This window comes from Heptranchias perlo, chromosome 35 (assembly GCF_035084215.1).
Source record: "Heptranchias perlo isolate sHepPer1 chromosome 35, sHepPer1.hap1, whole genome shotgun sequence".
NCBI lineage: Eukaryota > Metazoa > Chordata > Chondrichthyes > Hexanchiformes > Hexanchidae > Heptranchias > Heptranchias perlo.
The window spans coordinates 25,017,557-25,042,827 of record NC_090359.1 but is presented as its reverse complement, the minus strand read 5'-3'; the positions used below and the strand labels follow the sequence as shown (position 1 = coordinate 25,042,827).

The 25,271-nt window shown below is 51.3% G+C and overlaps 1 protein-coding gene and 1 long non-coding RNA gene across 2 annotated transcripts; one reads left to right on the top strand and one right to left on the bottom strand.

Annotated features, from left to right (window-relative positions):
* Positions 1 to 28: 28 nt before the first annotated feature.
* Positions 29 to 4,403, bottom strand: LOC137302484 (uncharacterized). The gene is made up of 2 exons (XR_010958462.1): positions 4,100 to 4,403; positions 29 to 1,193 (listed from the first exon to the last, which is right to left on the bottom strand). It is a non-coding gene; the product is annotated as an uncharacterized lncRNA (long non-coding RNA).
* LOC137302483 (programmed cell death protein 10-A-like) lies at positions 4,244 to 23,473 on the top strand. Its single transcript, XM_067972175.1, has 8 exons — positions 4,244 to 4,331; positions 5,508 to 5,596; positions 7,679 to 7,732; positions 13,178 to 13,301; positions 16,284 to 16,413; positions 17,585 to 17,663; positions 19,330 to 19,412; positions 21,159 to 23,473. Exons 2-8 carry the CDS (start codon positions 5,513 to 5,515, stop codon positions 21,238 to 21,240), a joined length of 636 nt encoding a protein of 211 aa, XP_067828276.1. The 5' UTR covers positions 4,244 to 4,331; positions 5,508 to 5,512; the 3' UTR covers positions 21,241 to 23,473.
* Positions 23,474 to 25,271: the final 1,798 nt, after the last annotated feature.

Genomic DNA, 25,271 nt, shown 5'->3' with positions numbered 1-25,271 from the left:
TAACAGAGGTGGAAGCAGGCTGTCTTGGTGATTTTTGAAAAATTTCAAAGTATACTTTATTTCATAGAATTTAAGGATACACACAGTTCAATGTAAATATCACAATTCCAAACCAGTACAATTCAAACCAAAAACACTACAGATCATACACAAAGCGATCTCATTATTACAATTCAAACACAATATTTCTCATGAATCATTGTGTACAATACAAGGTGGGGGGGTGGTGGTCTTTCCTCATCGAGCCTTTGCGTTTGTCGCACCTCGCCTCAGTGCGTCCCGCAGCACGTACACCCGGACCTGGGAGCGCGCCAGTCGGCAACACTCGGCCGTGGACAGCTCCTTCAGCTGGAAGACCAGCCGGTTTCGGACGGACCAAAGGGCCTCCTTCACTCGAGTTGATGATCTTTAGCCGCGGGTGATACCTGTCTCGGTGTGCGTCCCGGGGAACAGCCCGTAGAGCGCGGCGTCCTCTGTGTTACCGAGCTGTTGGGCGATGAACCGGGACAGATACCAACGCATCTCACTCCACACCCTCTGCGCGAAGGGGCAGCCCATCAGGAGGTGGACGACGGTCTCCTCGAGGGCAGCTCGCGGTGGCGCTGAGATTCCGTGCGCGCTGGGAGGGCCCTTCTCACCACCATTCAGGCTACACCCTGGTGCCTGGTGGTCAGCTCCGGCGACGAGACGTTCTGCCAAATGGCATCGACCGTCTGGTCGGGGCAGAAACCCATCGAGTCCACCCTCTCCGTTCCTTGCAGGCGGTCTTGGTGTTGGAGACGATATGAGGGATAAATAAGTTCAGCTCAGGGTTCAAACGAGGGGGATCGCTATGATGTTAAACCAAACCGGCCTCCAGTCGGTCACGTTTCTGTCATTCGTGACGACGTCATAGTTTGCCACTGCTCCAGTTCCGGCACTTTGATCCAGATGTTTTCTTCCTCCTGATATCCTTCGTGCCTGACTGTGGTGGAAAGCTGGAGCGAAGGATGCATGGACGTTGGAAGGTGCCCGAAGCAGAGGACAATCCTGGTGTAGCACCAGGCCAATGAGGCCGCCGGCAGGACCGCGGGCAAATTGATTCCGCCGGCCTCATTAGCATAATTCCGGCGAGCTGTGGGAACCAGGGTTGCCAACCCTCCAGGATTGTCCTGGAGTCTCCAGGAATTGAAAGATTAATCTCTCGGACACACCTGGGAGAAACAACACGGGCATTAAAAAATATTGTACGTATTTTCCATTTTCTAGGTTAATAAGGCCATAAATAAAGCAAACCAAGCACTCGGGTTCATTTCTAGAAGGATAGAATTGAAAAGCGGGGAAGTTATGTTAAACTTGTATAGAACCTTGGTTAGACCACACTTGGAGCACTGGGCACAGTTCTATGAACATACAAATTAAGAGCAGGAGTAGGCCATTCGGCCCCTCGAGCCTGCTCTGCCATTTGATAAGATCATGGCCGATCTGATTGTGACCTCAACCCTACTTTCCCCATCTTGACTCCCTTGTTAATCAGGAATCTATCGAACTCCATATTACAAAAATGGTAAAAAAGTTAAAAACAGTGGATGTCCAAAGGGGCTTAGGGGTTCAGGTACATAGATCATCGAAGTGTCATGAACAGGTGCAGAAAATAATCAAGAAGGCTAATGGAATGCTGGCCTTTATATCCAGAGGACTGGAGTACAAGGGGTCAGAAGTTATGCTGCAGCTATACAAAACCCTGGTTAGACCACACCTGGAGTACTGTGAGCAGTTCTGGGCACCGCACCATCGGTAGGACATATTGGCCTTGGAGGGAGTGCAGCGTAGGTTTACTAGAATGATACCCGGACTTCAAGGGTTAAGTTACGAGGAGAGATTACACAAATTGGGGTTGTATTCTCTGAAGTTTCGAAGGTTAAGGGGTGATCGGATCGAAGTTTATAAGATATTAAGGGGAACAGATAGGGTAGATAGAGAGAAACTATTTCCGCTGGTTGGGGATTCTAGGAGTAGGGGGCACAGTCTAAAAATTAGAGCCAGACCTTTCAGGAGCGAGATTAGAAAACATTTCTACACACAAAGGGTGGTAGAAGTTTGGAACTCTCTTCCGCAAACACCAATTGATACCAGCTCAATTGCTGAATTTAAATCTGAGATAGATAGCTTTTTGGCAACCAAAGGTATTAAGGGATATGGGCCAAAGGCAGGTATATGGAGTTAGATCACAGATCAGCCATGATCTTATCAAATGGTGGAGCAGGCACGAGGGGCTGAATGGCCTACTCCTGTTCCTATATTCCTATGATATAGAGGCACTGGAGAAGGTGAAAATAAGATTTACCGGGATATTACCAGAACTGAGAGGTTATACCTATCAGGAAAGACTGAACAGGCTGGGGCTCTTTTCTCTAGAAAAAAGACTGAGGGGTGACCTGATAGAGGTCTTTAAGATAATGAAAGAGTTTGATAGGGTAGACGTGGAGAAGATGTTTCCACTTGTGGGGGGAGACCAGAACTAGAGGCCATAACTATAAGATCGTCACAAATAAATCCAATAAGGAATTCAGGAGAAACTTCTTTACCCAGAAAGTGGTGAGAATGTGGAACTCGCTAACACATGGAGTAGTTGAGGCGAATAGCATAGATGGATTTAAGGGGAAGCCGGATAAACACATGAGGGAGAAAGGAATAGAAGGATATGCTGATAGGGTGAGATGAAGAGAGGTGGGAGGAGGCTCGTGTGGAGCATAAACACCGGCATAGACCTGTTGGGCCGAATGGCCTGTTTCTGTGTTGTACATTCTATGTAAAGATCTAAACGACTCCCACAGTGCCCAACCCTTCCTTTGACCACCCTTTCAATATTTATATCAATGCTAGCCTTTCCTTGTCATCTCAGGGCGAGTTTCTCGAGGTAGCAGATTGCACGATAACCAAAATATGGGCAGCTAGTTTTCAGATTTCCATTCCAATTTGAGCAGCCAAGTAACCCACGCTGGCCGGTGTCGACCCCCCAAACCCCACAGGAGACGTCAGTGGGTGTCTGCAAGTACAGACCAGTGCACCTCACAAAGGCCAGCCCTCACTCCCTTTCTGTTAGATTAGTTTCTGCTGTGAAACTTTGCCTTTGTTTCTTCCCTCAGACACTGTAGAATCCCTTTCATTGCCGAAGTTCAGTCAACCGAACGTTATTTGTTGTCTTGTCAAAGTCCGGGCTAGTTTCACAATTGTGTTGTTTTTTAGATTTATTGTTTCTGCTAAATCAGATTGAGGGATTTCAGGAGCATCAAACACTCCCAGGGCAGGTACAGCACGGGTTAGATACAGAGTAAAGCTCCCTCCACACTGTCCCATCAAACACTCCCAGGGCAGGTACAGCACGGGTTAGATACAGAGTAAAGCTCCCTCTACACTGTCCCATCAAACACTCCCAGGGCAGGTACAGCACGGGTTAGATACAGAGTAAAGCTCCCTCTCCACTGTCCCATCAAACACTCCCAGGGCAGGTACAGCACGGGTTAGATACAGAGTAAAGCTCCCTCTACACTGTCCCATCAAACACTCCCAGGGCAGGTACAGCACGGGTTAGATACAGAGTAAAGCTCCCTCTACACTGTCCCATCAAACACTCCCGGGGCAGGTACAGCACGGGTTAGATACAGAGTAAAGCTCCCTCTACACTGTCCCAAACACTCCTGAGGCTGTGCGCTTAGCTCGACCCCAACTGATCCCCTCAGGTGGCGGGACCTTCAGGTGGGCTCAGCCCCTGTTCCCTGGTGCTCCCTCGCTCGACCCCTGACCTTCATTACTTCCTTCCATGTCTTTAAAGGCCTCCTCGAGACCCATTTTCTCGATGGAGCTTTCAGTCATTTCCTCTCAACTCCTGCTCAGTGCTTGTTTCTCCTCCATTAGAAAGAAAGAAGGATTTGCATTGATATGGCGCCTTTCACGACCTCAGGACGTCCCAAACCGCTTTGCAGCCCATGAGGTGCAGCCACTGCTGTAATGGAGGACCATGGGCTGCTCCCCTCCATCACCGCCCTTTTACGCAGTGAGAATTCTTGGTCAAGGTCAGATGGCTGAGCCCAGGCCGGGGTTCCAAGTTTGGACCTACCCCCACTAACCCCCCCGTCCGTCGCCGTTCAGCTCTCTTCCCTGCTCCTCCTGACTTCCTCCTGGGACCGGGTTCTGCTGTATGAGTCACCGGTTCATCACAACAATCTTCCCCCGGCGGTGACCTGTCAAAGTCCTCGCCCGACCAATGATAAACCGTCAATGATTAACCTCCTTCAGCATTCTGAACGGCTTGTGCGCGAGGGCTTCGCTGGCAGGGCTTCCCGCGAAAGGTGGGTAGGCTTCTCTCCCGAACCGTGACCCCACGGGGTTTAACAGTAAGAATCGGAGGCCCGCACCACTCTCCCCCCACCCCGTCTACGCCCACCCACCCCCACCCCCCCCCCCCGAAAAAAAAAAAAGCCTCGGGCGTGCGGTGAGCGTGTGTCTCTGCTCGAGCATGTTCTCCCTCAGGGAATGCGGGGGGGTGGGGAGTTGGAGATGTTTCAAGTAGGAGTGGACGGGAGCTGGGAGCCCGCGACGGAACTAACTCGCACTGAGCGGGCTGGAGAGGGGTTGCCAACTCTGGTCGGACGTATTCCTGGGGGTTTCATCACATGACCTCCCGCCCCCAGTAAAACAGCCATTCCGCCTCCCCCCCTCACCTCCAATTTTTCAAAAACTAATAAATGAATGTGTTGAACGAAGTTCTCCCAGGTGTTTTGCTCACAGCAGCGTCCTGGAGATTAACCTGCAATTCCTGGAGACTCCAGGGCAATCCTGGAGGGGTTGGCAACCCCGAGGATTGGATGCTGCGTGCTCTACGGGCCCAACACTCCTGGGGGGGGGGGGGTCTATGGCAGAGTTCCCACCCGACCCTAGCCCCGGGACTCAGGCCTTATCTTAAACCCCGGGACGGGGTGCGTTAGCAGCGGTCGGCCTCGGTGGCAGGTGCCTGAGCTGCCAGTGGGATGTCGGGGTGACCAATATTGCGGCAAAAGGCGGAGAGGAAAAGAAATGGGCTCCTCTTCACATCTTCCGAGAGAGGGACGCGAGCACATAATCCAGGCCGACGCTCCCGGCGCCGGTACTGAGGGAGCGCTGCACTGTCGGAGGCGCCGTCTTTCGACCGAGACGTTAAACCGAGGCCCCGTCCGCCCCCTCTCGGGTGGATGTAAAAGATCCCACGGCCGCTATTTCGAAGAAGAGCAGGGGGGGGGGGGGCGGGGGAGTTCTCCCCGGTGCCGATATTTATCCCTCGACCAACGTCACTAAAAAAAAAAACACCGGGTTATCTGGTCATTATCACCTCGCCGTTTGTGGGATCTTGCTGTGCGCAAATTGGCTGCCGCGATTCCCGCATTACGACAGTGGCCGCACTTTCATTTGGCTGCAAAGCGTTTCGGGATGTCCTGAGGTGGTGAAAGTCGCTATATAAATGCAAGTTTGTTCTTTCTCTCTCCTGACAGTCGCCATGGACCAGGCAGACAGTGCTCCAGTTGCCATCCCAACCGTTTCCATGGCTCTCTACACCGTGATGTACCCGGTTCTCAGTGAGGTAGGTTCTGCAGGGACTGTTCTGAATCGGACGAGCTTCTCTTGTTGTCGATCATCCCTAGTGTCCCCCCCCTCACCCCGACTCCTGCACACATCGCAAAAAAGGGGGACGGTCCCACCGAGACAAACGATTTGGAAACCAGCTTCGCAGGCCACCAATGTGAGATTGTATTGTTTATTTATTCTCCCCGATTTGTCTCCTTACTCACTGGCTGGTTCGCCGGGATCTGACGGCCCTCAGCTACCTTGCCTTTAACTTCACGCCTGAGCCCGGCCAATGAGTCGTGGCGGGCTATTTAACTACGGGCGGCATCACAGCCGAAGCCCGACCCCGTTGTCCACATCGGGGCTCTTTGCAGCGGGAGTCACTGGATCAGTACGGGTACGGGGGTGCAGGGTTACGTGACTGGACTAGCAAGCCAGAGGCCTGGACTAATAATCCAGAAAACGTGAGTTCAAATCCCACCGTGGGCATTTTGAGAATTTGAATTCAGGCTAAAAAAAAGTATGAATCCGTAAAGTGGCTGTGAAGCTGTCGGATTGTGGTAAGAACCCAACTGGTTCCTTTAGGGGAGGAAACCTGATGTCCTTACCCGGTTAGATACAGAGTAAAGCTCCCTCTACACTGTCCCATCAAACACTCCCAGGGCAGGTACAGGGTTAGATACAGAGTAAAGCTCCCTCTACACTGTCCCATCAAACACTCCCAGGGCAGGTACAGCACGGGTTAGATACAGAGTAAAGCTCCCTCTACACTGTCCCATCAAACACTCCCAGGGCAGGTACAGCACGGGGTTAGATACAGAGTAAAGCTCCCTCTACACTGTCCCATGAAACACTCCCAGGGCAGGTACAGCATGGGTTAGTTACAGAGTAAAGCTCCCTCTACACTGTCCCATCAAACACTCCCAGGGCAGGTACAGCATGGGTTAGATACAGAGTAAAGCTCCCTCTACACTGTCCCATCAAACACTCCCAGGGCAGGTACAGGGTTAGATACAGAGTAAAGCTCCCTCTACACTGTCCCATCAAACACTCCCAGGGCGGGTACAGCATGGGTTAGATACAGAGTAAAGCTCCCTCTACACTGTCCCATCAAACACTCCCAGGGCGGGTACAGCACGGGGTTAGATACAGAGTAAAGCTCCCTCTACACTGTCCCATCAAACACTCCCAGGGCAGGTACAGCACGGGGTTAGATACAGAGTAAAGCTCCCTCTACACTGTCCCATCAAACACTCCCAGGGCAGGTACAGCACGGGTTAGATACAGAGTAAAGCTCCCTCTACACTGTCCCATCAAACACTCCCAGGGCAGGTACAGCACGGGTTAGATACAGAGTAAAGCTCCCTCTACACTGTCCCATCAAACACTCCCAGGGCAGGTACAGCACGGGGTTAGATACAGAGTAAAGCTCCCTCTACACTGTCCCATCAATGCACCACTGCACCAATCTGACAGCTTTCCACGTCCCACATCACCCACACTGAAATAGATTCGATTTTTGTGCCGATGACCAGTAAGAAATGGACGGAGACTGGCTAAACTCATTCACACAGCACCCTTCCGGCTCTGGGCCTCTAGGTGACTCCAGTCCCACACCAACGTGGTTGACTCTTAACAGCCCCCTGAAATGGCCTGGCAAACCCCTTAGCTGTGTCAAAACCACCTTCACCACAAGGAGGCCCAATGCCACCTTGTCAGGGGCAATTAGGGATGGGCAATAAATGCCGGCCTTGCCAGCGACGCCCACATCCCGAGAATGGATTAAGAAAAAGAATCTGGAGTCTTTTCTGATTCCCCCAGCCCCTGCCCCAGATCACCAATCGTGGACCCCCCCACCCACCCTCTGACCGTACCCCGTCCCCGTCCCCGAGTGAGACCGGCTCACTCAGCCCAGACTGGGACCTTCCGAACACCATGGTTCAGATCCACACTGGCCCACTAACCTGCTGGGACCATCAGGGGCAGGTCCGGCCGCTGAGCTTCTGGAGAAGATGTCCTGATGCTGAGAGACGCTTGAAGGTGGAAGCAAGTTAGGTTGTTGCTACCTTGATTCCTCACGATGATTTCTCTATTTCAGCTGGAGGAGGTCAATCCTGTCGCTGCTCAGACATTGAAGGCCGTTTTTAACAAGGTAAAATGAAACCTAACAAGTCTCTGGCATTGGGCTGTTCCATTCGGTGCCCGTTCCCCCACACCTCCCAATACTGCATCATGTTGGGTGGGGGGGCGCAGGCAAGTAGAGGTCAGGAGCCTCTCCACAAGGAGGGGCGACAATCGAAGGCAGAATCTCTCCCGCTCCTCTTCTAAAGGCATTGGGAGCCCCTCTCTCTAACTCACTCCCAGGCCCCTCTCTGTAACTCACTCCCAGGCCTCACTCTCTAACTCACTCCCAGGCCCCTCTCTGTAACTCACTCCCAGGCCCCTCTCTCTGTAACTCACTCCCAGGCCCCTCTCTGTAACTCACTCCCAGGCCCCTCTCTCTAACTCACTCCCAGGCCCCTCTCTGTAACTCACTCCCAGGCCCCTCTCTGTAACTCACTCCCAGGCCCCTCTCTGTAACTCACTCCCAGGCCTCTCTCTGTAACTCACTCCCAGGCCTCTCTCTAACTCACTCCCAGGCCTCTCTGTAACTCACTCCCAGGCCTCTCTGTAACTCACTCCCAGGCCCCTCTCTGTAACTCACTCCCAGGCCTCTCTCTGTAACTCACTCCCAGGCCCCTCTCTGTAACTCACTCCCAGGCCTCTCTCTGTAACTCACTCCCAGGCCTCTCTCTGTAACTCACTCCCAGGCCCCTCTCTGTAACTCACTCCCAGGCCTCTCTCTGTAACTCACTCCCAGGCCCCTCTCTGTAACTCACTCCCAGGCCCCTCTCTGTAACTCACTCCCAGGCCCCTCTCTGTAACTCACTCCCAGGCCCCTCTCTGTAACTCACTCCCAGGCCCCTCTCTGTAACTCACTCCCAGGCCCCTCTCTGTAACTCACTCCCAGGCCCCTCTCTGTAACTCACTCCCAGGCCCCTCTCTGTAACTCACTCCCAGGCCCCTCTCAGTAACTCACTCCCAGGCCTCTCTCTCTGTAACTCACTCCCAGGCCTCTCTCTCTGTAACTCACTCCCAGGCCCCTCTCTGTAACTCACTCCCAGGCCCCTCTCTGTAACTCACTCCCAGGCCCCTCTCAGTAACTCACTCCCAGGCCCCTCTCTGTAACTCACTCCCAGGCCCCTCTCTGTAACTCACTCCCAGGCCTCTCTCTGTAACTCACTCCCAGGCCCCTCTCAGTAACTCACTCCCAGGCCCCTCTCTGTAACTCACTCCCAGGCCTCTCTCTGTAACTCACTCCCAGGCCCCTCTCTGTAACTCACTCCCAGGCCCCTCTCTCTAACTCACTCCCAGGCCTCTCTCTCTAACTCACTCCCAGGCCTCTCTCTGTAACTCACTCCCAGGCCCCTCTCTGTAACTCACTCCCAGGCCCCTCTCTGTAACTCACTCCCAGGCCCCTCTCTGTAACTCACTCCCAGGCCTCTCTCTGTAACTCACTCCCAGGCCTCTCTCTGTAACTCACTCCCAGGCCTCTCTCTGTAACTCACTCCCAGGCCTCTCTCTGTAACTCACTCCCAGGCCTCTCTCTCTAACTCACTCCCAGGCCCCTCTCTCTAACTCACTCCCAGGCCTCTCTCTCTAACTCACTCCCAGGCCTCTCTCTCTAACTCACTCCCAGGCCCCTCTCTGTAACTCACTCCCAGGCCCCTCTCTCTGTAACTCACTCCCAGGCCCCTCTCTGTAACTCACTCCCAGGCCCCTCTCTGTAACTCACTCCCAGGCCTCTCTCTGTAACTCACTCCCAGGCCCCTCTCTCTGTAACTCACTCCCAGGCCCCTCTCTGTAACTCACTCCCAGGCCCCTCTCTGTAACTCACTCCCAGGCCCCTCTCTGTAACTCACTCCCAGGCCCCTCTCTGTAACTCACTCCCAGGCCCCTCTCTGTAACTCACTCCCAGGCCCCTCTCTGTAACTCACTCCCAGGCTTCTCTCTGTAACTCACTCCCAGGCCCCTCTCTGTAACTCACTCCCAGGCCCCTCTCTCTAACTCACTCCCAGGCCTCTCTCTGTAACTCACTCCCAGGCCTCTCTCTCTAACTCACTCCCAGGCCCCTCTCTGTAACTCACTCCCAGGCCCCTCTCTGTAACTCACTCCCAGGCCTCTCTCTCTAACTCACTCCCAGGCCCCTCTCTGTAACTCACTCCCAGGCCCCTCTCTGTAACTCACTCCCAGGCCTCTCTCTGTAACTCACTCCCAGGCCCCTCTCTGTAACTCACTCCCAGGCCCCTCTCTGTAACTCACTCCCAGGCCCCTCTCTGTAACTCACTCCCAGGCCCCTCTCTGTAACTCACTCCCAGGCCCCTCTCTCTAACTCACTCCCAGGCCCCTCTCTGTAACTCACTCCCAGGCCTCTCTCTGTAACTCACTCCCAGGCCTCTCTCTCTAACTCACTCCCAGGCCTCTCTCTGTAACTCACTCCCAGGCCTCTCTCTGTAACTCACTCCCAGGCCTCTCTCTCTAACTCACTCCCAGGCCCCTCTCTGTAACTCACTCCCAGGCCCCTCTCTGTAACTCACTCCCAGGCCTCTCTCTGTAACTCACTCCCAGGCCTCTCTCTCTGTAACTCACTCCCAGGCCCCTCTCTCTGTAACTCACTCCCAGGCCTCTCTCTGTAACTCACTCCCAGGCCCCTCTCTGTAACTCACTCCCAGGCCTCTCTCTCTAACTCACTCCCAGGCCCCTCTCTGTAACTCACTCCCAGGCCCCTCTCTGTAACTCACTCCCAGGCCTCTCTCTCTAACTCACTCCCAGGCCTCTCTCTGTAACTCACTCCCAGGCCCCTCTCTGTAACTCACTCCCAGGCCCCTCTCTGTAACTCACTCCCAGGCCTCTCTCTCTAACTCACTCCCAGGCCTCTCTCTGTAACTCACTCCCAGGCCTCTCTCTGTAACTCACTCCCAGGCCTCTCTCTGTAACTCATCCCAGGCCTCTCTCTGTAACTCACTCCCAGGCCTCTCTCTGTAACTCACTCCCAGGCCTCTCTCTGTAACTCACTCCCAGGCCTCTCTCTGTAACTCACTCCCAGGCCTCTCTCTGTAACTCACTCCCAGGCCTCTCTCTGTAACTCACTCCCAGGCCCCTCTCTCTGTAACTCACTCCCAGGCCTCTCTCTCTGTAACTCACTCCCAGGCCCCTCTCTCTGTAACTCACTCCCAGGCCTCTCTCTGTAACTCACTCCCAGGCCCCTCTCTGTAACTCACTCCCAGGCCTCTCTCTGTAACTCACTCCCAGGCCCCTCTGTAACTCACTCCCAGGCCCCTCTCTGTAACTCACTCCCAGGCCTCTCTCTGTAACTCACTCCCAGGCCTCACTCTGTAACTCACTCCCAGGCCCCTCTCTGTAACTCACTCCCAGGCCCCTCTCTGTAACTCACTCCCAGGCCTCTCTCTGTAACTCACTCCCAGGCCTCTCTCGGTAACTCACTCCCAGGCCTCTCTCTGTAACTCACTCCCAGGCCCCTCTCTGTAACTCACTCCCAGGCCCCTCTCTGTAACTCACTCCCAGGCCTCTCTCTGTAACTCACTCCCAGGCCCCTCTCTGTAACTCACTCCCAGGCCCCTCTCTGTAACTCACTCCCAGGCCTCTCTCTGTAACTCACTCCCAGGCCCCTCTCTGTAACTCACTCCCAGGCCTCTCTCTGTAACTCACTCCCAGGCCTCACTCTGTAACTCACTCCCAGGCCTCTCTCGGTAACTCACTCCCAGGCCTCACTCTGTAACTCACTCCCAGGCCTCTCTCTGTAACTCACTCCCAGGCCCATCTCTCTGTAACTCACTCCCAGGCCTCAATCTGTAACTCACTCCCAGGCCTCTCTCTGTAACTCACTCCCAGGCCTCACTCTGTAACTCACTCCCAGGCCTCTCTCTGTAACTCACTCCCAGGCCCCTCTCTGTAACTCACTCCCAGGCCCCTCTCTGTAACTCACTCCCAGGCCTCTCTCTGTAACTCACTCCCAGGCCTCTCTCTCTAACTCATTCCCAGGCCTCTCTCTCTAACTCACTCCCAGGCCCCTCTCAGTAACTCACTCCCAGGCCTCTCTCTGTAACTCACTCCCAGGCCCCTCTCTGTAACTCACTCCCAGGCCTCTCTCTGTAACTCACTCCCAGGCCTCTCTCTGTAACTCACTCCCAGGCCCCTCTCTCTAACTCACTCCCAGGCCTCTCTCTGTAACTCACTCCCAGGCCTCTCTCTCTAACTCACTCCCAGGCCTCTCTCTGTAACTCACTCCCAGGCCCCTCTCTGTAACTCACTCCCAGGCCCCTCTCTGTAACTCACTCCCAGGCCTCTCTCTCTAACTCACTCCCAGGCCCCTCTCTCTAACTCACTCCCAGGCCTCTCTCTCTCTAACTCACTCCCAGGCCCCTCTCTGTAACTCACTCCCAGGCCTCTCTCTCTAACTCACTCCCAGGCCTCTCTCTGTAACTCACTCCCAGGCCTCTCTCTCTAACTCACTCCCAGGCCTCTCTCTGTAACTCACTCCCAGGCCTCTCTCTCTAACTCACTCCCAGGCCCCTCTCTGTAACTCACTCCCAGGCCCCTCTCTCTAACTCACTCCCAGGCCTCTCTCTCTCTAACTCACTCCCAGGCCCCTCTCTGTAACTCACTCCCAGGCCTCTCTCTCTCTAACTCACTCCCAGGCCCCTCTCTGTAACTCACTCCCTGGCCTCTCTCTCTAACTCACTCCCAGGCCTCTCTCTGGAACTCACTCCCAGGCCTCTCTCTCTAACTCACTCCCAGGCCTCTCTCTCTAACTCACTCCCAGGCCTCTCTCTCTAACTCACTCCCAGGCCTCTCTCTCTAACTCACTCCCAGGCCCCTCTCAGTAACTCACTCCCAGGCCCCTCTCAGTAACTCACTCCCAGGCCCTTCTCTGTCACTCACTCCCAGGCCTCTCTCTCCGTAACTCACTCCCAGGCCTCTCTCTGTAACTCACTCCCAGGCCCCTCTCAGTAACTCACTCCCAGGCCTCTCTCTGTAACTCACTCCCAGGCCCCTCTCTGTAACTCACTCCCAGGCCCCTCTCTGTAACTCACTCCCAGGCCTCTCTCTCTGTAACTCACTCCCAGGCCTCTCTCTGTAACTCACTCCCAGGCCCCTCTCTGTAACTCACTCCCAGGCCCCTCTCTGTAACTCACTCCCAGGCCCCTCTCAGTAACTCACTCCCAGGCCTCTCTCTGTAACTCACTCCCAGGCCCCTCTCTGTAACTCACTCCCAGGCCTCTCTCTCTGTAACTCACTCCCAGGCCCCTCTCTGTAACTCACTCCCAGGCCCCTCTCTGTAACTCACTCCCAGGCCTCTCTCTCTAACTCACTCCCAGGCCTCTCTCTCTAACTCACTCCCAGGCCTCTCTGTCACTCACCTTACAATATATTATTTTCGATGTAAAGAAACGAAAGAGAAGATGTGACAATATTAATTGCTGTTGTTTTGTGTCAGAATGTAGTTGATTGGAGTTGTTTTGTGTGTTGAATGAAGGCAGAGTTGAAGCACCCGGGCCTTTGCCAGGACCTCATCCTGACAATTCTGGAACAGGAGACCGTAGATGTGGACGTTAGCTACACCGAGGCCCTTCTTCGCATGTCTGGACTGGGTGCCGGGGGTATGTCTGTGTTTGGATTCACTGGGCAGGTGGTTATGACACTATCAACTTCAAATAGGAACACAAGACACGGAAGACGAGGCCATTGGGCCCATCAAGCCCGCTCCTTCTACTGACCGCGCGTACAGTCTACTCCAACCAGCTTGGCTTGGTGGGTAGCACTCTCGTATCTGAGTCAGACTTAACCACGTTGCCAAGGCTGATACTCCAGTGCAGTATGAGATGGTTGCCATCTTTCAGACGAGATGTGGGTGTTAAAAACCATGGCACTCTTTGAAGACGAGCAGGGGAGTTGTCCTGGTGTCCTGGCTCAGTCAAAGGCAGATTAACAGGTCAATTGTCTGATTGCTCTTTGTGGGACTTCGCTGCGCACAAAATGAATGGCACGTTATCTAAATAAGTCATAATGTCAACACAAGGGCAAGAACAGACCATTGGTGCCCATCAGTGCTCAGTCTCTGGTGCCCATCGGTGCCCGGTCTCTGGTGCCTGTCGGAGCCCGGTCTCTGTTGCCCGTCGGTGCCCGGTCTCTGGTGCCCATTGGTGCCCAGTCTCTGGTGCCGATCTGTGCCCAGTCTCTGGTGCCGATCTGTGCCCAGTCTCTGGTGCCCATTTGTGCCCAGTCTCTGGTGCCGATCTGTGCCCAGTCTCTGGTGCCGATCTGTGCCCAGTCTCTGGTGCCCAATTGTGCCCAGTCTCTGGTGCCCGTCGGTGCCCAGTCTCTGGTGCCCATCGGTGCACAGTCTCTGGTGCCCATTTGTGCCCAGTCTCTGTTGCCCATCAGTGCCCAGTCTCTGTTGCTCATCGGTGCCCAGTCTCTGTTGCTCATCGGTGCCCAGTCTCTGGTGCCGATCTGTGCCCAGTCTCTGTTGCCCATCAGTGCCCAGTCTCTGGTGCCCATCGGTGCCCAGTCTATGTTGCCCATCAGTGCCCAGTCTCTGGTGCTCATTTGTGCCCAGTCTCTGTTGCCCATTGGTGCCCAGTCTCTGTTGCCCATCGGTGCCCAGTCTCTGTTGCCCATTTGTGCCCAGTCTCTGGTGCCCATCAGTGCCCAGTCTCTGTTGCCCATTTGTGCCCAGTCTCTGGTGCCCATCGATGCCCAGTCTCTGTTGCCCATTTGTGCCCAGTCTCTGGTGCCCATCGGTGACCAGTCTCTGGTGCCCATTTGTGCCCGGTCTCTGTTGCCCATCAGTGCCCAGTCTCTGTTGCCCATCAGTGCCCAGTCTCTGGTGCCCATCGGTGCCCAGTCTCTGGTGCCCATTGTGCCCAGTCTTTGTTGCCCATTGGTGCCCAGTCTCTGTTGCCCATTGGTGCCCAGTCTCTGTTGCCCATTTGTGCCCAGTCTCTGGTGCCCATCAGTGCCCAGTCTCTGTTGCCCATTTGTGCCCAGTCTCTGGTGCCCATCGGTGCCCAGTCTCTGTTGCCCATTTGTGCCCAGTCTCTGTTGCCCATTTGTGCCCAGTCTCTGGTGCCCATCGGTGCCCAGTCTCTGGTGCCCATTTGTGCCCGGTCTCTGTTGCCCATCAGTGCCCAGTCTCTGTTGCCCATCAGTGCCCAGTCTCTGTTGCCCATCGGTGCCCAGTCTCTGTTGCCCATTGGTGCCCAGTCTCTGTTGCCCATTTGTGCCCAGTCTCTGTTGTCCATTTGTGCCCAGTCTCTGTTGCCCATCAGTGCCCAGTCTCTGTTGCTCATCGGTGCCCAGTCTCTGTTGCCCATCGGTGCCCAGTCTCTGGTGCCCATTTGTGCCCAGTCTCTGGTGCCCATTTGTGTCCATTCTCTGGTGCCGTCGGTGCCCAGTCTCTGGTGCCCATTTGTGCCCAGTCTCTGTTGCCCATCGGTGCCCAGTCTCTGTTGCCCATTTGTGCACAGTCTCTGGTGCCCATCAGTGCCCAGTCTCTGTTGCCCATTTGTGCCCAGTCTCTGGTGCCGATCGGTGCCCAGTCTCTGGTGCCCATTTGTGCCCAGTCTCTGGTGCCCATCGGTGCCCAGTCTCTGTTGCCCATTTGTGCCCAGTCTCTGGTGCCCATCGGTGCCCAATCTCTGGTGCCCATTTGTGCCCGGTCTCTGTTGCCCATCAGTGCCCAGTCTCTGTTGCCCATCAGTGCCCAGTCTCTGGTGCCCATCGGTGCCCAGTCTCTGTTGCCCATTTGTGCCCAGTCTCTGTTGCCCATTGGTGCCCAGTCTCTGTTGCCCATCGGTGCCAAGTCTCTGTTGCCCATCGGTGCCCAGTCTCTGGTGCCCATTTGTGCCCAGTCTCTGGTGCCCATTTGTGTCCATTCTCTGGTGCCGTTGGTGCCCAGTCTCTGGTGCCCATTTGTGCCCATTCTCGGGTGCCGTTGGTGCCCAGTCTCTGGTGCCCATTTGTGCCCATTCTCTGGTGCCGTCGGTGCCCAGTCTCTGGTGCCCATTTGTGCCCAGTCTCTGGTGCCCATTTGTGCCCATTCTCTGGTGCCGTCGGTGCCCAGTCTCTGGTGCCCATTTGTGCCCATTCTCTGGTGCCGTCGGTGCCCAGTCTCTGGTGCCCATTTGTGCCCATTCTCGGGTGCCGTCGGTGCCCAGTCTCTGGTGCCCATTTGTGCCCAGTCTCTGGTGCCCATCAGTGCCCAGTCTCTGGTGCCCATTTGTGCCCATTCTCTGTTGCTCATCGGTGCCCAGTCTCTGGTGCCCATTTGTGCCCAGTCTCTGGTGCCGTCGGTGCCCAGTCTCTGGTGCCCATTTGTGCCCAGTCTCTGGTGCCCATTTGTGCCCAGTCTCTGGTGCCCATTTGTGCCCAGTCTCTGGTGCCCATCAGTGCCCAGTCTCTGGTGCCCATTTGTGCCCATTCTCTGTTGCTCATCGGTGCCCAGTCTCTGGTGCCCATTTGTGCCCAGTCTCTGGTGCCCATCGGTGCCCAGTCTCTTTGTTGAATCGTCTACTCACTGGTAAATGCTGTAACCTGGGGAGGAATGTCCAGAGTGACTGCATGAAGTCTAATTTATTTAGGGCCTTTGGATCAGGATGGAGAAGATAAAGATTTATCAGAATTAAGACAGAAAGGAAAGACACTGAGGAATGTTCTCAGTGGGATTGCAGATAAAATCAACAACAGAAGCCAGTTCATCGAGACCATCAGGTCAGTCACCATGTTGTGTCAGTCACTGTGTTGTGTCAGTTACTATGGTATGTCAGTCACCATGTTGTGTCAGTCACTATGGTGTGTCAGTCACCATGTTGTGTCAGTAACCATGGTATGTCAGTCACCATGTTGTCTCAGTCCCTATGGTGTGATAGTCACTATGGTGTGTCAGTCACTATGGTGTATCAGTCACTATGTTGTGTCAGTCACTATGGTGTGTCAGTCACTGTGTTGTGTCAGTCACTGTGGTGTGTCAGTCACTATGGCGTGTCAGTTACTATGGTGTGTCAGTCACTATGGTGTGTCAGTTACTATGGTGTGTCAGTCACTGTGGTGTGTCAGTCACCATATTGTGTCAGTCACCATATTGTGTCAGTCACTATGGAGTGTCAGTTACCATATTGTGTCAGTCACTATGGTGTGTCAGTCACCATGTTGTGTCAGTCACTATGGAGTGTCAGTCACTATGGAGTGTCAGTCACCATATTGTGTCAGTCACCATATTGTGTCAGTCACCATGGTGTGTCAGTCACTGTGGTGTGTCAGTCACCGTTGTTGTGTCAGTCACTGTGTGTGTCAGTCACCATGTTGTGTCAGTCACTATGTGTGTCAGTCACCATGTTGTGTCAGTCACCATGTTGTGTCAGTCACCGTGGTGTGTCAGTCACCCTGTTGTGTCAGTCACTATGGTGTGTCAGTCACCATGTTGTGTCAGTCACCATGTTGTGTCAGTCACCCTGTTGTGTCAGTCACTATGGTGTGTCAGTCACCATATTGTGTCAGTCACCATATTGTGTCAGTCACCATGGTGTGTCAGTCACCGTTGTTGTGTCAGTCACTATGTGTGTCAGTCACCATGTTGTGTCAGTCACCCTGTTGTGTCAGTCACTATGTGTGTCAGTCACCATGTTGTGTCAGTCACCCTGTTGTGTCAGTCACCCTGTTGTGTCAGTCACTATGTGTGTCAGTCACCCTGTTGTGTCAGTCACCCTGTTGTGTCAGTCACCATGGTGTGTCAGTCACCCTGTTGTGTCAGTCACCCTGTTGTGTCAGTCACTGTGGTTTGTGACGTTCTGAGGTCATGAAAGGCACTATAGAAATGCAAGTTCTTTTTTCTAAGCTGCTGCTGATGCCGAGTCACTGAATGTGTTGTGATTGTTTTCCTCAGGGAGTCAGCTTTAGCGATCAAGGATATGTTGAGCAAAGTTACTGACATGATAAAGAAGTTCCCCCCACAGACCCATCAGGTAATGTATTACAAATCAGCATATTACAAACCAGCGCATTGCAAACCAGCATATTACAAATCAGTATATTACAAACCATCACACTACAAATCAATGTATTACAAACCAGCATATTAAATGCTAAAAATATTACAAATCAATGTACTACAAATCACTGTATTCCAGTGTTGTCCAAGAGAAATCACTGACTAGCCCCAGATGTGGCTATGGATTCCCAATTAGCCACATCTGGATTCCCAATTAGCCACATGTGGCTAGTGGCTAACGTATTGGACAACACTGCTGCATTACACATAACGTATCACAAAGCACTGTATTACACAGCAGAGTATTGCAAGCCAACTATGTTACACCTCTGTGTGTTGCAAACCACTACTACTCACCAGTGTGTTATAAATCACTGCATTACAGACCACTGTATTACACATTACTATATTACAAATCAGTGCATTACAATCCATTGTATTGCACACCAATGTATTAGAAATCAATGAATTACAGACCACTGTATTACACACTACTATATTACAAATCAGTACATTACAATCCATTGTATTACACACGAGTGTATTAGAAATCATTGAATTACAGACCACTGTATTACACACTACTATATTACAAATCAGTACATTACAGTCCACTGTATTATGCACCAGTGTATTACAAATCACTGAATTACAGACCATTGTATGACACACCAGTCTATTACAAATCAAATATTACAAACCAATGTATTACACAGTTGTATTACAAGTAGACTTATTACACACCAGAATGTTATAAGGCAAGGTATTATAAACCAAGATACTATAAAAGATTGTATTACACACCAGGGTATTACAACCCAAGATATTAGAAATCATTGTAACACATCTGGGCATTATAAGCCAGGTGTTACACACCAGCATATTACACATAGTGTTAGTGGGAACTGAGAAGGAGCAGCTCATCATGGGAAGGCAAGTGTAAGATCGGTGAGCGAGGGATAATCGGAGAGGGAGGGAGACAATAGCATAGGGCCGAGCATTGTTGTTCTTTAAAAAGGACCTCCCCTCCGTTACCCATTAAAAAAAGGGGCACCGTACGACTGGAGCATTACATTATGGGGAGGCCCCTAATTTAATTATTTTATGGGGCCCTTAATGAGCCAAGAAGACCAGCGGCCGGTGGCAATAGGGGCTGGTTTTTGATGCATATTGAACAAGGTTGCCAACTCTGGTTGGAGGGATTCCTGGAGGTTTCATCACGTGACCACCCGCCCGGCCCAGTCAAACAGCCTTTTTCCCCACCAGTTATATTTTTATAACGATTAAAGAAAAGTGTTCAAAGAAAGTTTTAAAAAAAACTCACCATTTTTTTTTAATGCCCCTATGATTTTGCTCGCGGTAGGTTCCTGGAGATTAACCTTTAATTCCTGGAGACTCCAGGTCAATCCTGGAGGCTTGGCAACCCTACTATTGAAGGCCTCAGTCATAATACCGTTCACTGTCAGCTGCGTACAGTTACAATCCCTGACTCCAATAACTCCCAGATATCTCATGCTGTTGATCCTAACTATTCTGATTTAGGATTTATCCAGAAACCCCTCCTCCTCTCTTTCCCTCCCCGTGTCCATCCAATACTCCGACCGCCAGCTCTACGTTCGAGATCTCATTTTCTTTTGCAGGGGCTCGACCACAGGAGGAAGGAATTTGTAATCGCTTCCAAAGCGTTCAGCGATACTTTGAAAAAGCACTTCAGGGACCAGAGGTGAGATTTAATTTAATTCACTCGCTGAAACCAACAATCTCCCTCCCTCCCCGTCCCCGTCCCCGTCCTCTTCCCGAGGGCCCTGACTCTCGCTGGCGTGCCGCCCACCGAGTTACCTCGCCCGAGCGGCCACTCCTTGCGCGTGGGCTATTCAACTGCAGGTGGCATCGCACGTGCTCCCCCCCCCCCCGACGGGTGTGTTTTTTTTTTCTGGTGCCCTCCCGGCTCGGAGACACTGAAATCGTTTGTCATGCCCTTCCTCCTGCCGCCAGCGGACGGGCGGCTTTTTTATGTTTCATTTTCTTTAACGGCCGTTAGGGGTTTTCGTCGCTACGAATTTCAGGTTAAAATCAGCGGGTGATGGGTACAGTGGTGCGGCGGTTATGTAGGTTCAAATCCTACAGTGGGCAGATTCAGAATTTGAATTTATGTTTTAAAAAATCTGGAATTAAAAATCCAGTTTCAAAAGCGACCATGAAGCTGTCGGATTTTCGTAAAAAGCCCAACTGGTTTCACTAATATCCTTTTAGGGAAGGAAGCCTGCCGTCCTTACCCGGTCTGGCCTATAGGTGACTCCAGTCCCACACCAACGAGGTTGGACTCTTAACTAAGATTGCCAGCTCCGGTTGAACGTAACCCTGGAGGTTTCATCACCTGACCTCCTACCATCGACCGCCTCACCCAGTCAAACAGCTTTTTTCCCCCCCTTCCAGATTTTTTAAAACATAAATTCAAATTTCCAGGACACTGCCACGAGCAAACCTGGGAGAGAAAAACCAAAGGGGACACTAAAAAAATTGTATTTTTTTTCATTTCTTTGAACACTTTCAGTAATTAGTTAACTTTCAGTAATTAGTTAACTTTTATAACTAATTACTGAAAGTGTTCAAAGAAATGAAAACAAATACAATTTTTTTAGCGTCCCCTTTGGTTTTTCTCTCCCGGGTATGCTCGTGGCAGTGTCCTGGAGATTTATCTTTAATTCCTGGAGACTCCAGGGCAATCCTGGAGGATTGGCAACCCTAATCTTAACTGTACTTATCAGGAAAGATTGAACAGGCTGGGGCTCTTTTCTCCAGAAAAGAGAAGGCTGAGGGGCTGACCTGATAGAGGTCTTTAAGATAATGAAGGGGTTCGACAGGGGAGACATAGAGAAGATGTTTCCACTTGTGGGGGGAGACCAGAACTAGGGGGGCCATAAATATAAGATGGTCGTTAATAAATCCAATAGGGAATTCAGGAGAAACTTCTTTACCCAGAGAGTGGTGAGAATGTGGAGCTCGCTCCCACAAGGAATAGTTGAGGCGAATAGCGTAGATGGATTTAAGGGGAATTTAGATAAACACATGAGGGAGAAAGGAATAGCAGGAAATGCTAATCGGGTGAGATAAGGTAGGGAGGGAGGAGGTTCGTGTGGAGCATAAACACCGACACGGACCTGTTGGGCCGAATGGCCTGTTCGTGTGCTGTAGGGTTGACGTAACTCTACGTAATGCTCTTGGGAGCGGCCCAGCGAGCCTGATGTGTTAAACGGGAGACGTTTCTGCCACTTTCTCAGGACTGGATAATCCTTTTCATAATTAGCCAAGTGCTTCTAAAATCTCTCACATCCCGCTCTGAGCTCATCCCTGGCCGGCCTCCAGCAAAGCTGGCGGAACGGACCGGTGGTGACAAAGACACGGACCGGACCTTGCTTTCAGGATTGGCCTGTAACGGACTTCTCTCCGGCTCCTTTCCCTCTGCCAGGAATTCCGGCGTGATTGTTGCCGCACTGACCCTCATTCACCAGATCAACCTGCTGGTGCAGGCCTGTGCAGCGGCCCAGTAGAAAAGGCCCGGGTGATAACTCACCGAGACCCAGCGTCGAATCCTTCAGGGTTACGTTTTTGGACTTGGAGGAGCAAGAAAATTTCGGACCTGAGTTGAAAGGATTGAAATTGAGGAAATTATATTTTTGACGCTGTACGCAAAAATCTTGGCACAAATGAAACATTTATATATCGCGTCGAACGATCCCAGTTTGAAGTCTGATTGTTCGGTGCTGAAACACACTCGGTCGTAAAAGTTGCCCTGAATTGTGACATGGTTTTCCCAGCTTCTGTTTTTCCATTGAAAGTGATTTTGTTAAGGTCTGGGGAGTGGAGATCTGAAACTCTTCCCCCACTCCCAAAAAAGCTGTTGAGGCAGCGGGGGGGTTCAATTGAAAATAACGAAACTGAGGTTGATAGATTTTTGTTAAGCAAGGGTATAGAAACATAGAAGATAGGAGCAAGAGTAGGCCAATCGGCCCTTTGGGCCTGCTCCGCCATTCAAAATGATCATGGCTGATCGTTTAACTCAGTACCCTGTTCCCGCTTTTTCCCCATATCCCTTGATCCCTTTAGCATTAAGAAATATATCTATCTCCTTCCTGAATACATCTAATGACTTGGCCTCCACTGCCTTCTGTGGTAGAGAATTCCACAGGTTCACCACCCTCTGAGTGAAGAAATTTCTCCTCATCTCGGTTCTAAATGGCATCCCCAGTATCCTGAGACTGTGACCCCTGGTTCTGGACTCCCCAGCTATCGGGAACATCCTCCCTGCATCTAGTCTGTCTCGTCCTGTTAGAATTTTATATGTTTCGATGAAATCACCTCTCGTTCTTCTAAACTCTAGTGAATATAGGCCTAGTCGACCCAATCTCTCCTCATACGTCAGTCCTGCCATCCCAGGAATCAGTCTGGTAAACCTTCGTTGCACTCCCTCCATGGCAAGGACATCCTTCCTCAGATAAGGAGACCAAAACTGCACACAATACTCCAGATGTGGTCTCACCAAGGTCCAGTACAACTGCAGTAAGACATCCCTGCTCCTGTACTCAAATCCTCTTGCAGTGAAGGCCAAATACCATTCGCCTTCCTAACTGCTTGCTGCACCTGAATGCTCGCTTTCAGTGACTGGTGTACAAGGACACCCAGGTCTCGTTGCACCTCCCCTTTTCCCAATCTATCACCATTCAGATAATAATCTGCCTTTCTGTTTTTACAACCAAAGTGGATAACCTCACATTTATCCACGTTATACTGCATCTGCCATGTTCTTGCCCACTCACCCAACTTGTCTAAATCACATTGGAGCCTCTTTGCATCCTCCTCACAGCTCACATTCCACCCCAGCTTTGTGTCATCTGCAAACTTGGAAATGTTACATTTAGTTCCCTCATCCAAATCATTGATATATATTGTGAATAGCTGGGGCCCAAGCACTGATCCCTGCGGTACCCCACTAGTCACTGCCTGCCACCCGGAAAAAGACCCGTTTATTCCTACTCTCTGTTTCCTGTCTGTCAACCAATTCTCAATCCATGCCAGTATATTCCCCCCAATCCCATGTGCTTTAATTTTGCACTCTTGTGTGGGACCTTATCAAAAGCCTTCTGAAAATCCAAGTACACCACATCCACTGGTTCTCCCCTATCTATTCTACCAGTTACAGCCTCAAAAAATCTCCATTAGATTTGTTAAGCATGATTTCCCTTTCATAAACCCATGTTGACTTTGTCCAATCCCGTTAATGCCTTCCAAGTGTTCTGTTATCACATCTTTTATAATAGACTCTACCATTTTCCCCACTACTGATGTTAGGCTAACTGGTCTGTAATTCCCTGTTTTTTCTCTCCCTCCTTTTTTAAATAGTGGGGTTACATTTGCCACCCTCCAATCTGTAGGAACTATTCCAGAGTCTATAGAATTTTGGAAGATGACCACCAATGCATCCGCTATTTCCAGGGCCACTTCCTTTAGTACTCTGGGATGTAGATTATCAGGCCCTGGGATTTGTCAGCCTTTAGCCCCATTAATTTCCCTAGCGCTGTTTTTTTACTAATACTGGTTTCCTTCAGTTCCTCCCTCTCACTAGACCCTTGGTTCCCTAACATTTCCAGGAGGTTCTTTGTGTCCTCCTTTGTGATTTTGTGGCTTTTGTGATGTTCTGTGATTTTCAAATGCGAAGGATTCGAAAATGTCATTTCCACACCTCCGAAAGCTTGTGGAATTTAAAATAAATTTGTTGGACTATAACTTGGTGTTGTAAAATTGTTTACAATTTCCTTTTGTGAAGACAGAACCAACGTATGTGTTTAATTGTTCTGCCATTTCTTTGTTCCCCATTATAATTTCCCCTATTTCTGACTGTAAGGGACCTACATTTGTCTTCACTAATCTTTTTCTCTTGACATATTTATGGAAGCTTTTACAGTCAGTTTTTATGTTCCCTGCTAGTTTACTCTCATACTCTATTTTTCCCCTCTTAATCAATCTCTTTGTCCTCCTTTGCTGATTTCTGAACTGCTCCCAATCCTGAGGCTTGCCGCTTTTTCTGGCAATTTTATATGTCTCCTCTTTGGATCTAATATTATCTCTGATTTCTTTTGTAAGCCACGGTTGAGCCACCTTTCCTGTTTAATTTTTGCGCCAGACAGGAATGAATAATTGTTGTAATTCCTGCACACGTTCTTTAAATATTATCCCTTTTAGTAAAGTTCCCCAATCTATCCGAGCCAACTCACACCTCATACTTTCGTAATTTCCTTCATTTAGATTCAGGACCCTAGTTTCGGATTTGATTACTTCACTCTCTATCTTAATGAGGAATTCTATCATGTTATGAAGGGTCATTGAACCAAGAGGGGGTTAAAATACTCCCAAACCCGCGACCTCTACCACCTAGAAGGTCAAGGGCAGCAGGCGCATGGGAACAACACCACCTGCACGTTCCCCTCCAAGTCACACACCATCCCGACTTGGAAATATATCGGCCGTTCCTTCATCGTCGCTGGGTCAAAATCCTGGAACTCTCTTCCTAACAGCACTGTGGGAGAACCGTCACCACACGGACTGCAGCGGTTCAAGAAGGCGGCTCACTACCACCTTCTCAAGGGGCAATTAGGGATGGGCAATAAATGCCGGCCTCGCCAGCGATGCCCACATCCCATGAACGAATAAAAAAAAAACCCTATCGTCTCTCCTGCATGACGACCTGTGTTTCAATTACATCCTTTCATTTCTTTGAGCAATTCTCTTCACTCCTACTCTCGGCGACTGATTCCTAATTCTCGAGGCCTGTACGGTGACTATGAGAACCCCGTCAAGGCATTTTATTTCCCAGGTCCGTGTGGGCTGAAGGTCTGTGAGATTTGGCCTGTGTTTAATACGTGAATCAATTGCTCTTTATTCTCCCTGAATAGAACTGGAAATCAATGCCCCAACATAATGAGCAGTTGGCATAATCCGTTCTGCCGTTTGAAAATCGTAAATGTGTTTGACTCTTTCTGGAATGTAATTAAGCTAGGATTCAGCTCCAGTAAGAAAGAACTTGCATTTATATAGTGCCTTCCACCACCACAGGACATCCCTATCCGCTTTATGGCCAATGAAGTGTTGGAATGTAGGGAAACGCAGCAGCCAATTTGCGCACAGCAAGCTCCCACAAAACAACAACGTGGTAATGTTTTAGTGGTGTTGATTGAGGGATAAATAATGGCCCCAGGGCACCGGGGAGAACTCCCCCTGCTCTTCTTCGAAATAGTGGCCCTGGGATCTTTTACGTCCACCGGAGAGGGCAGACGGGGCTTCGGTTTAATGTCTCATCCGAAAGACGGCACTGGGAGTGTCAGTCTAGCTTACGTGCTCAAGTCTCTGGAGTGGGACTTAAACCCGCAATTTCTCTAGAAAAGAGAAGGCTGAGGGGTGACCTGATAAAGGCCTTTAAGATCATGAAGGGGTTTGATAGGGTAGACGTAGAGAAAATGTTTCCACTTATGGGGGAGTCCAAAACTAGGGGTCATATATATAAGATAATCGCTAACAAATCCAATTG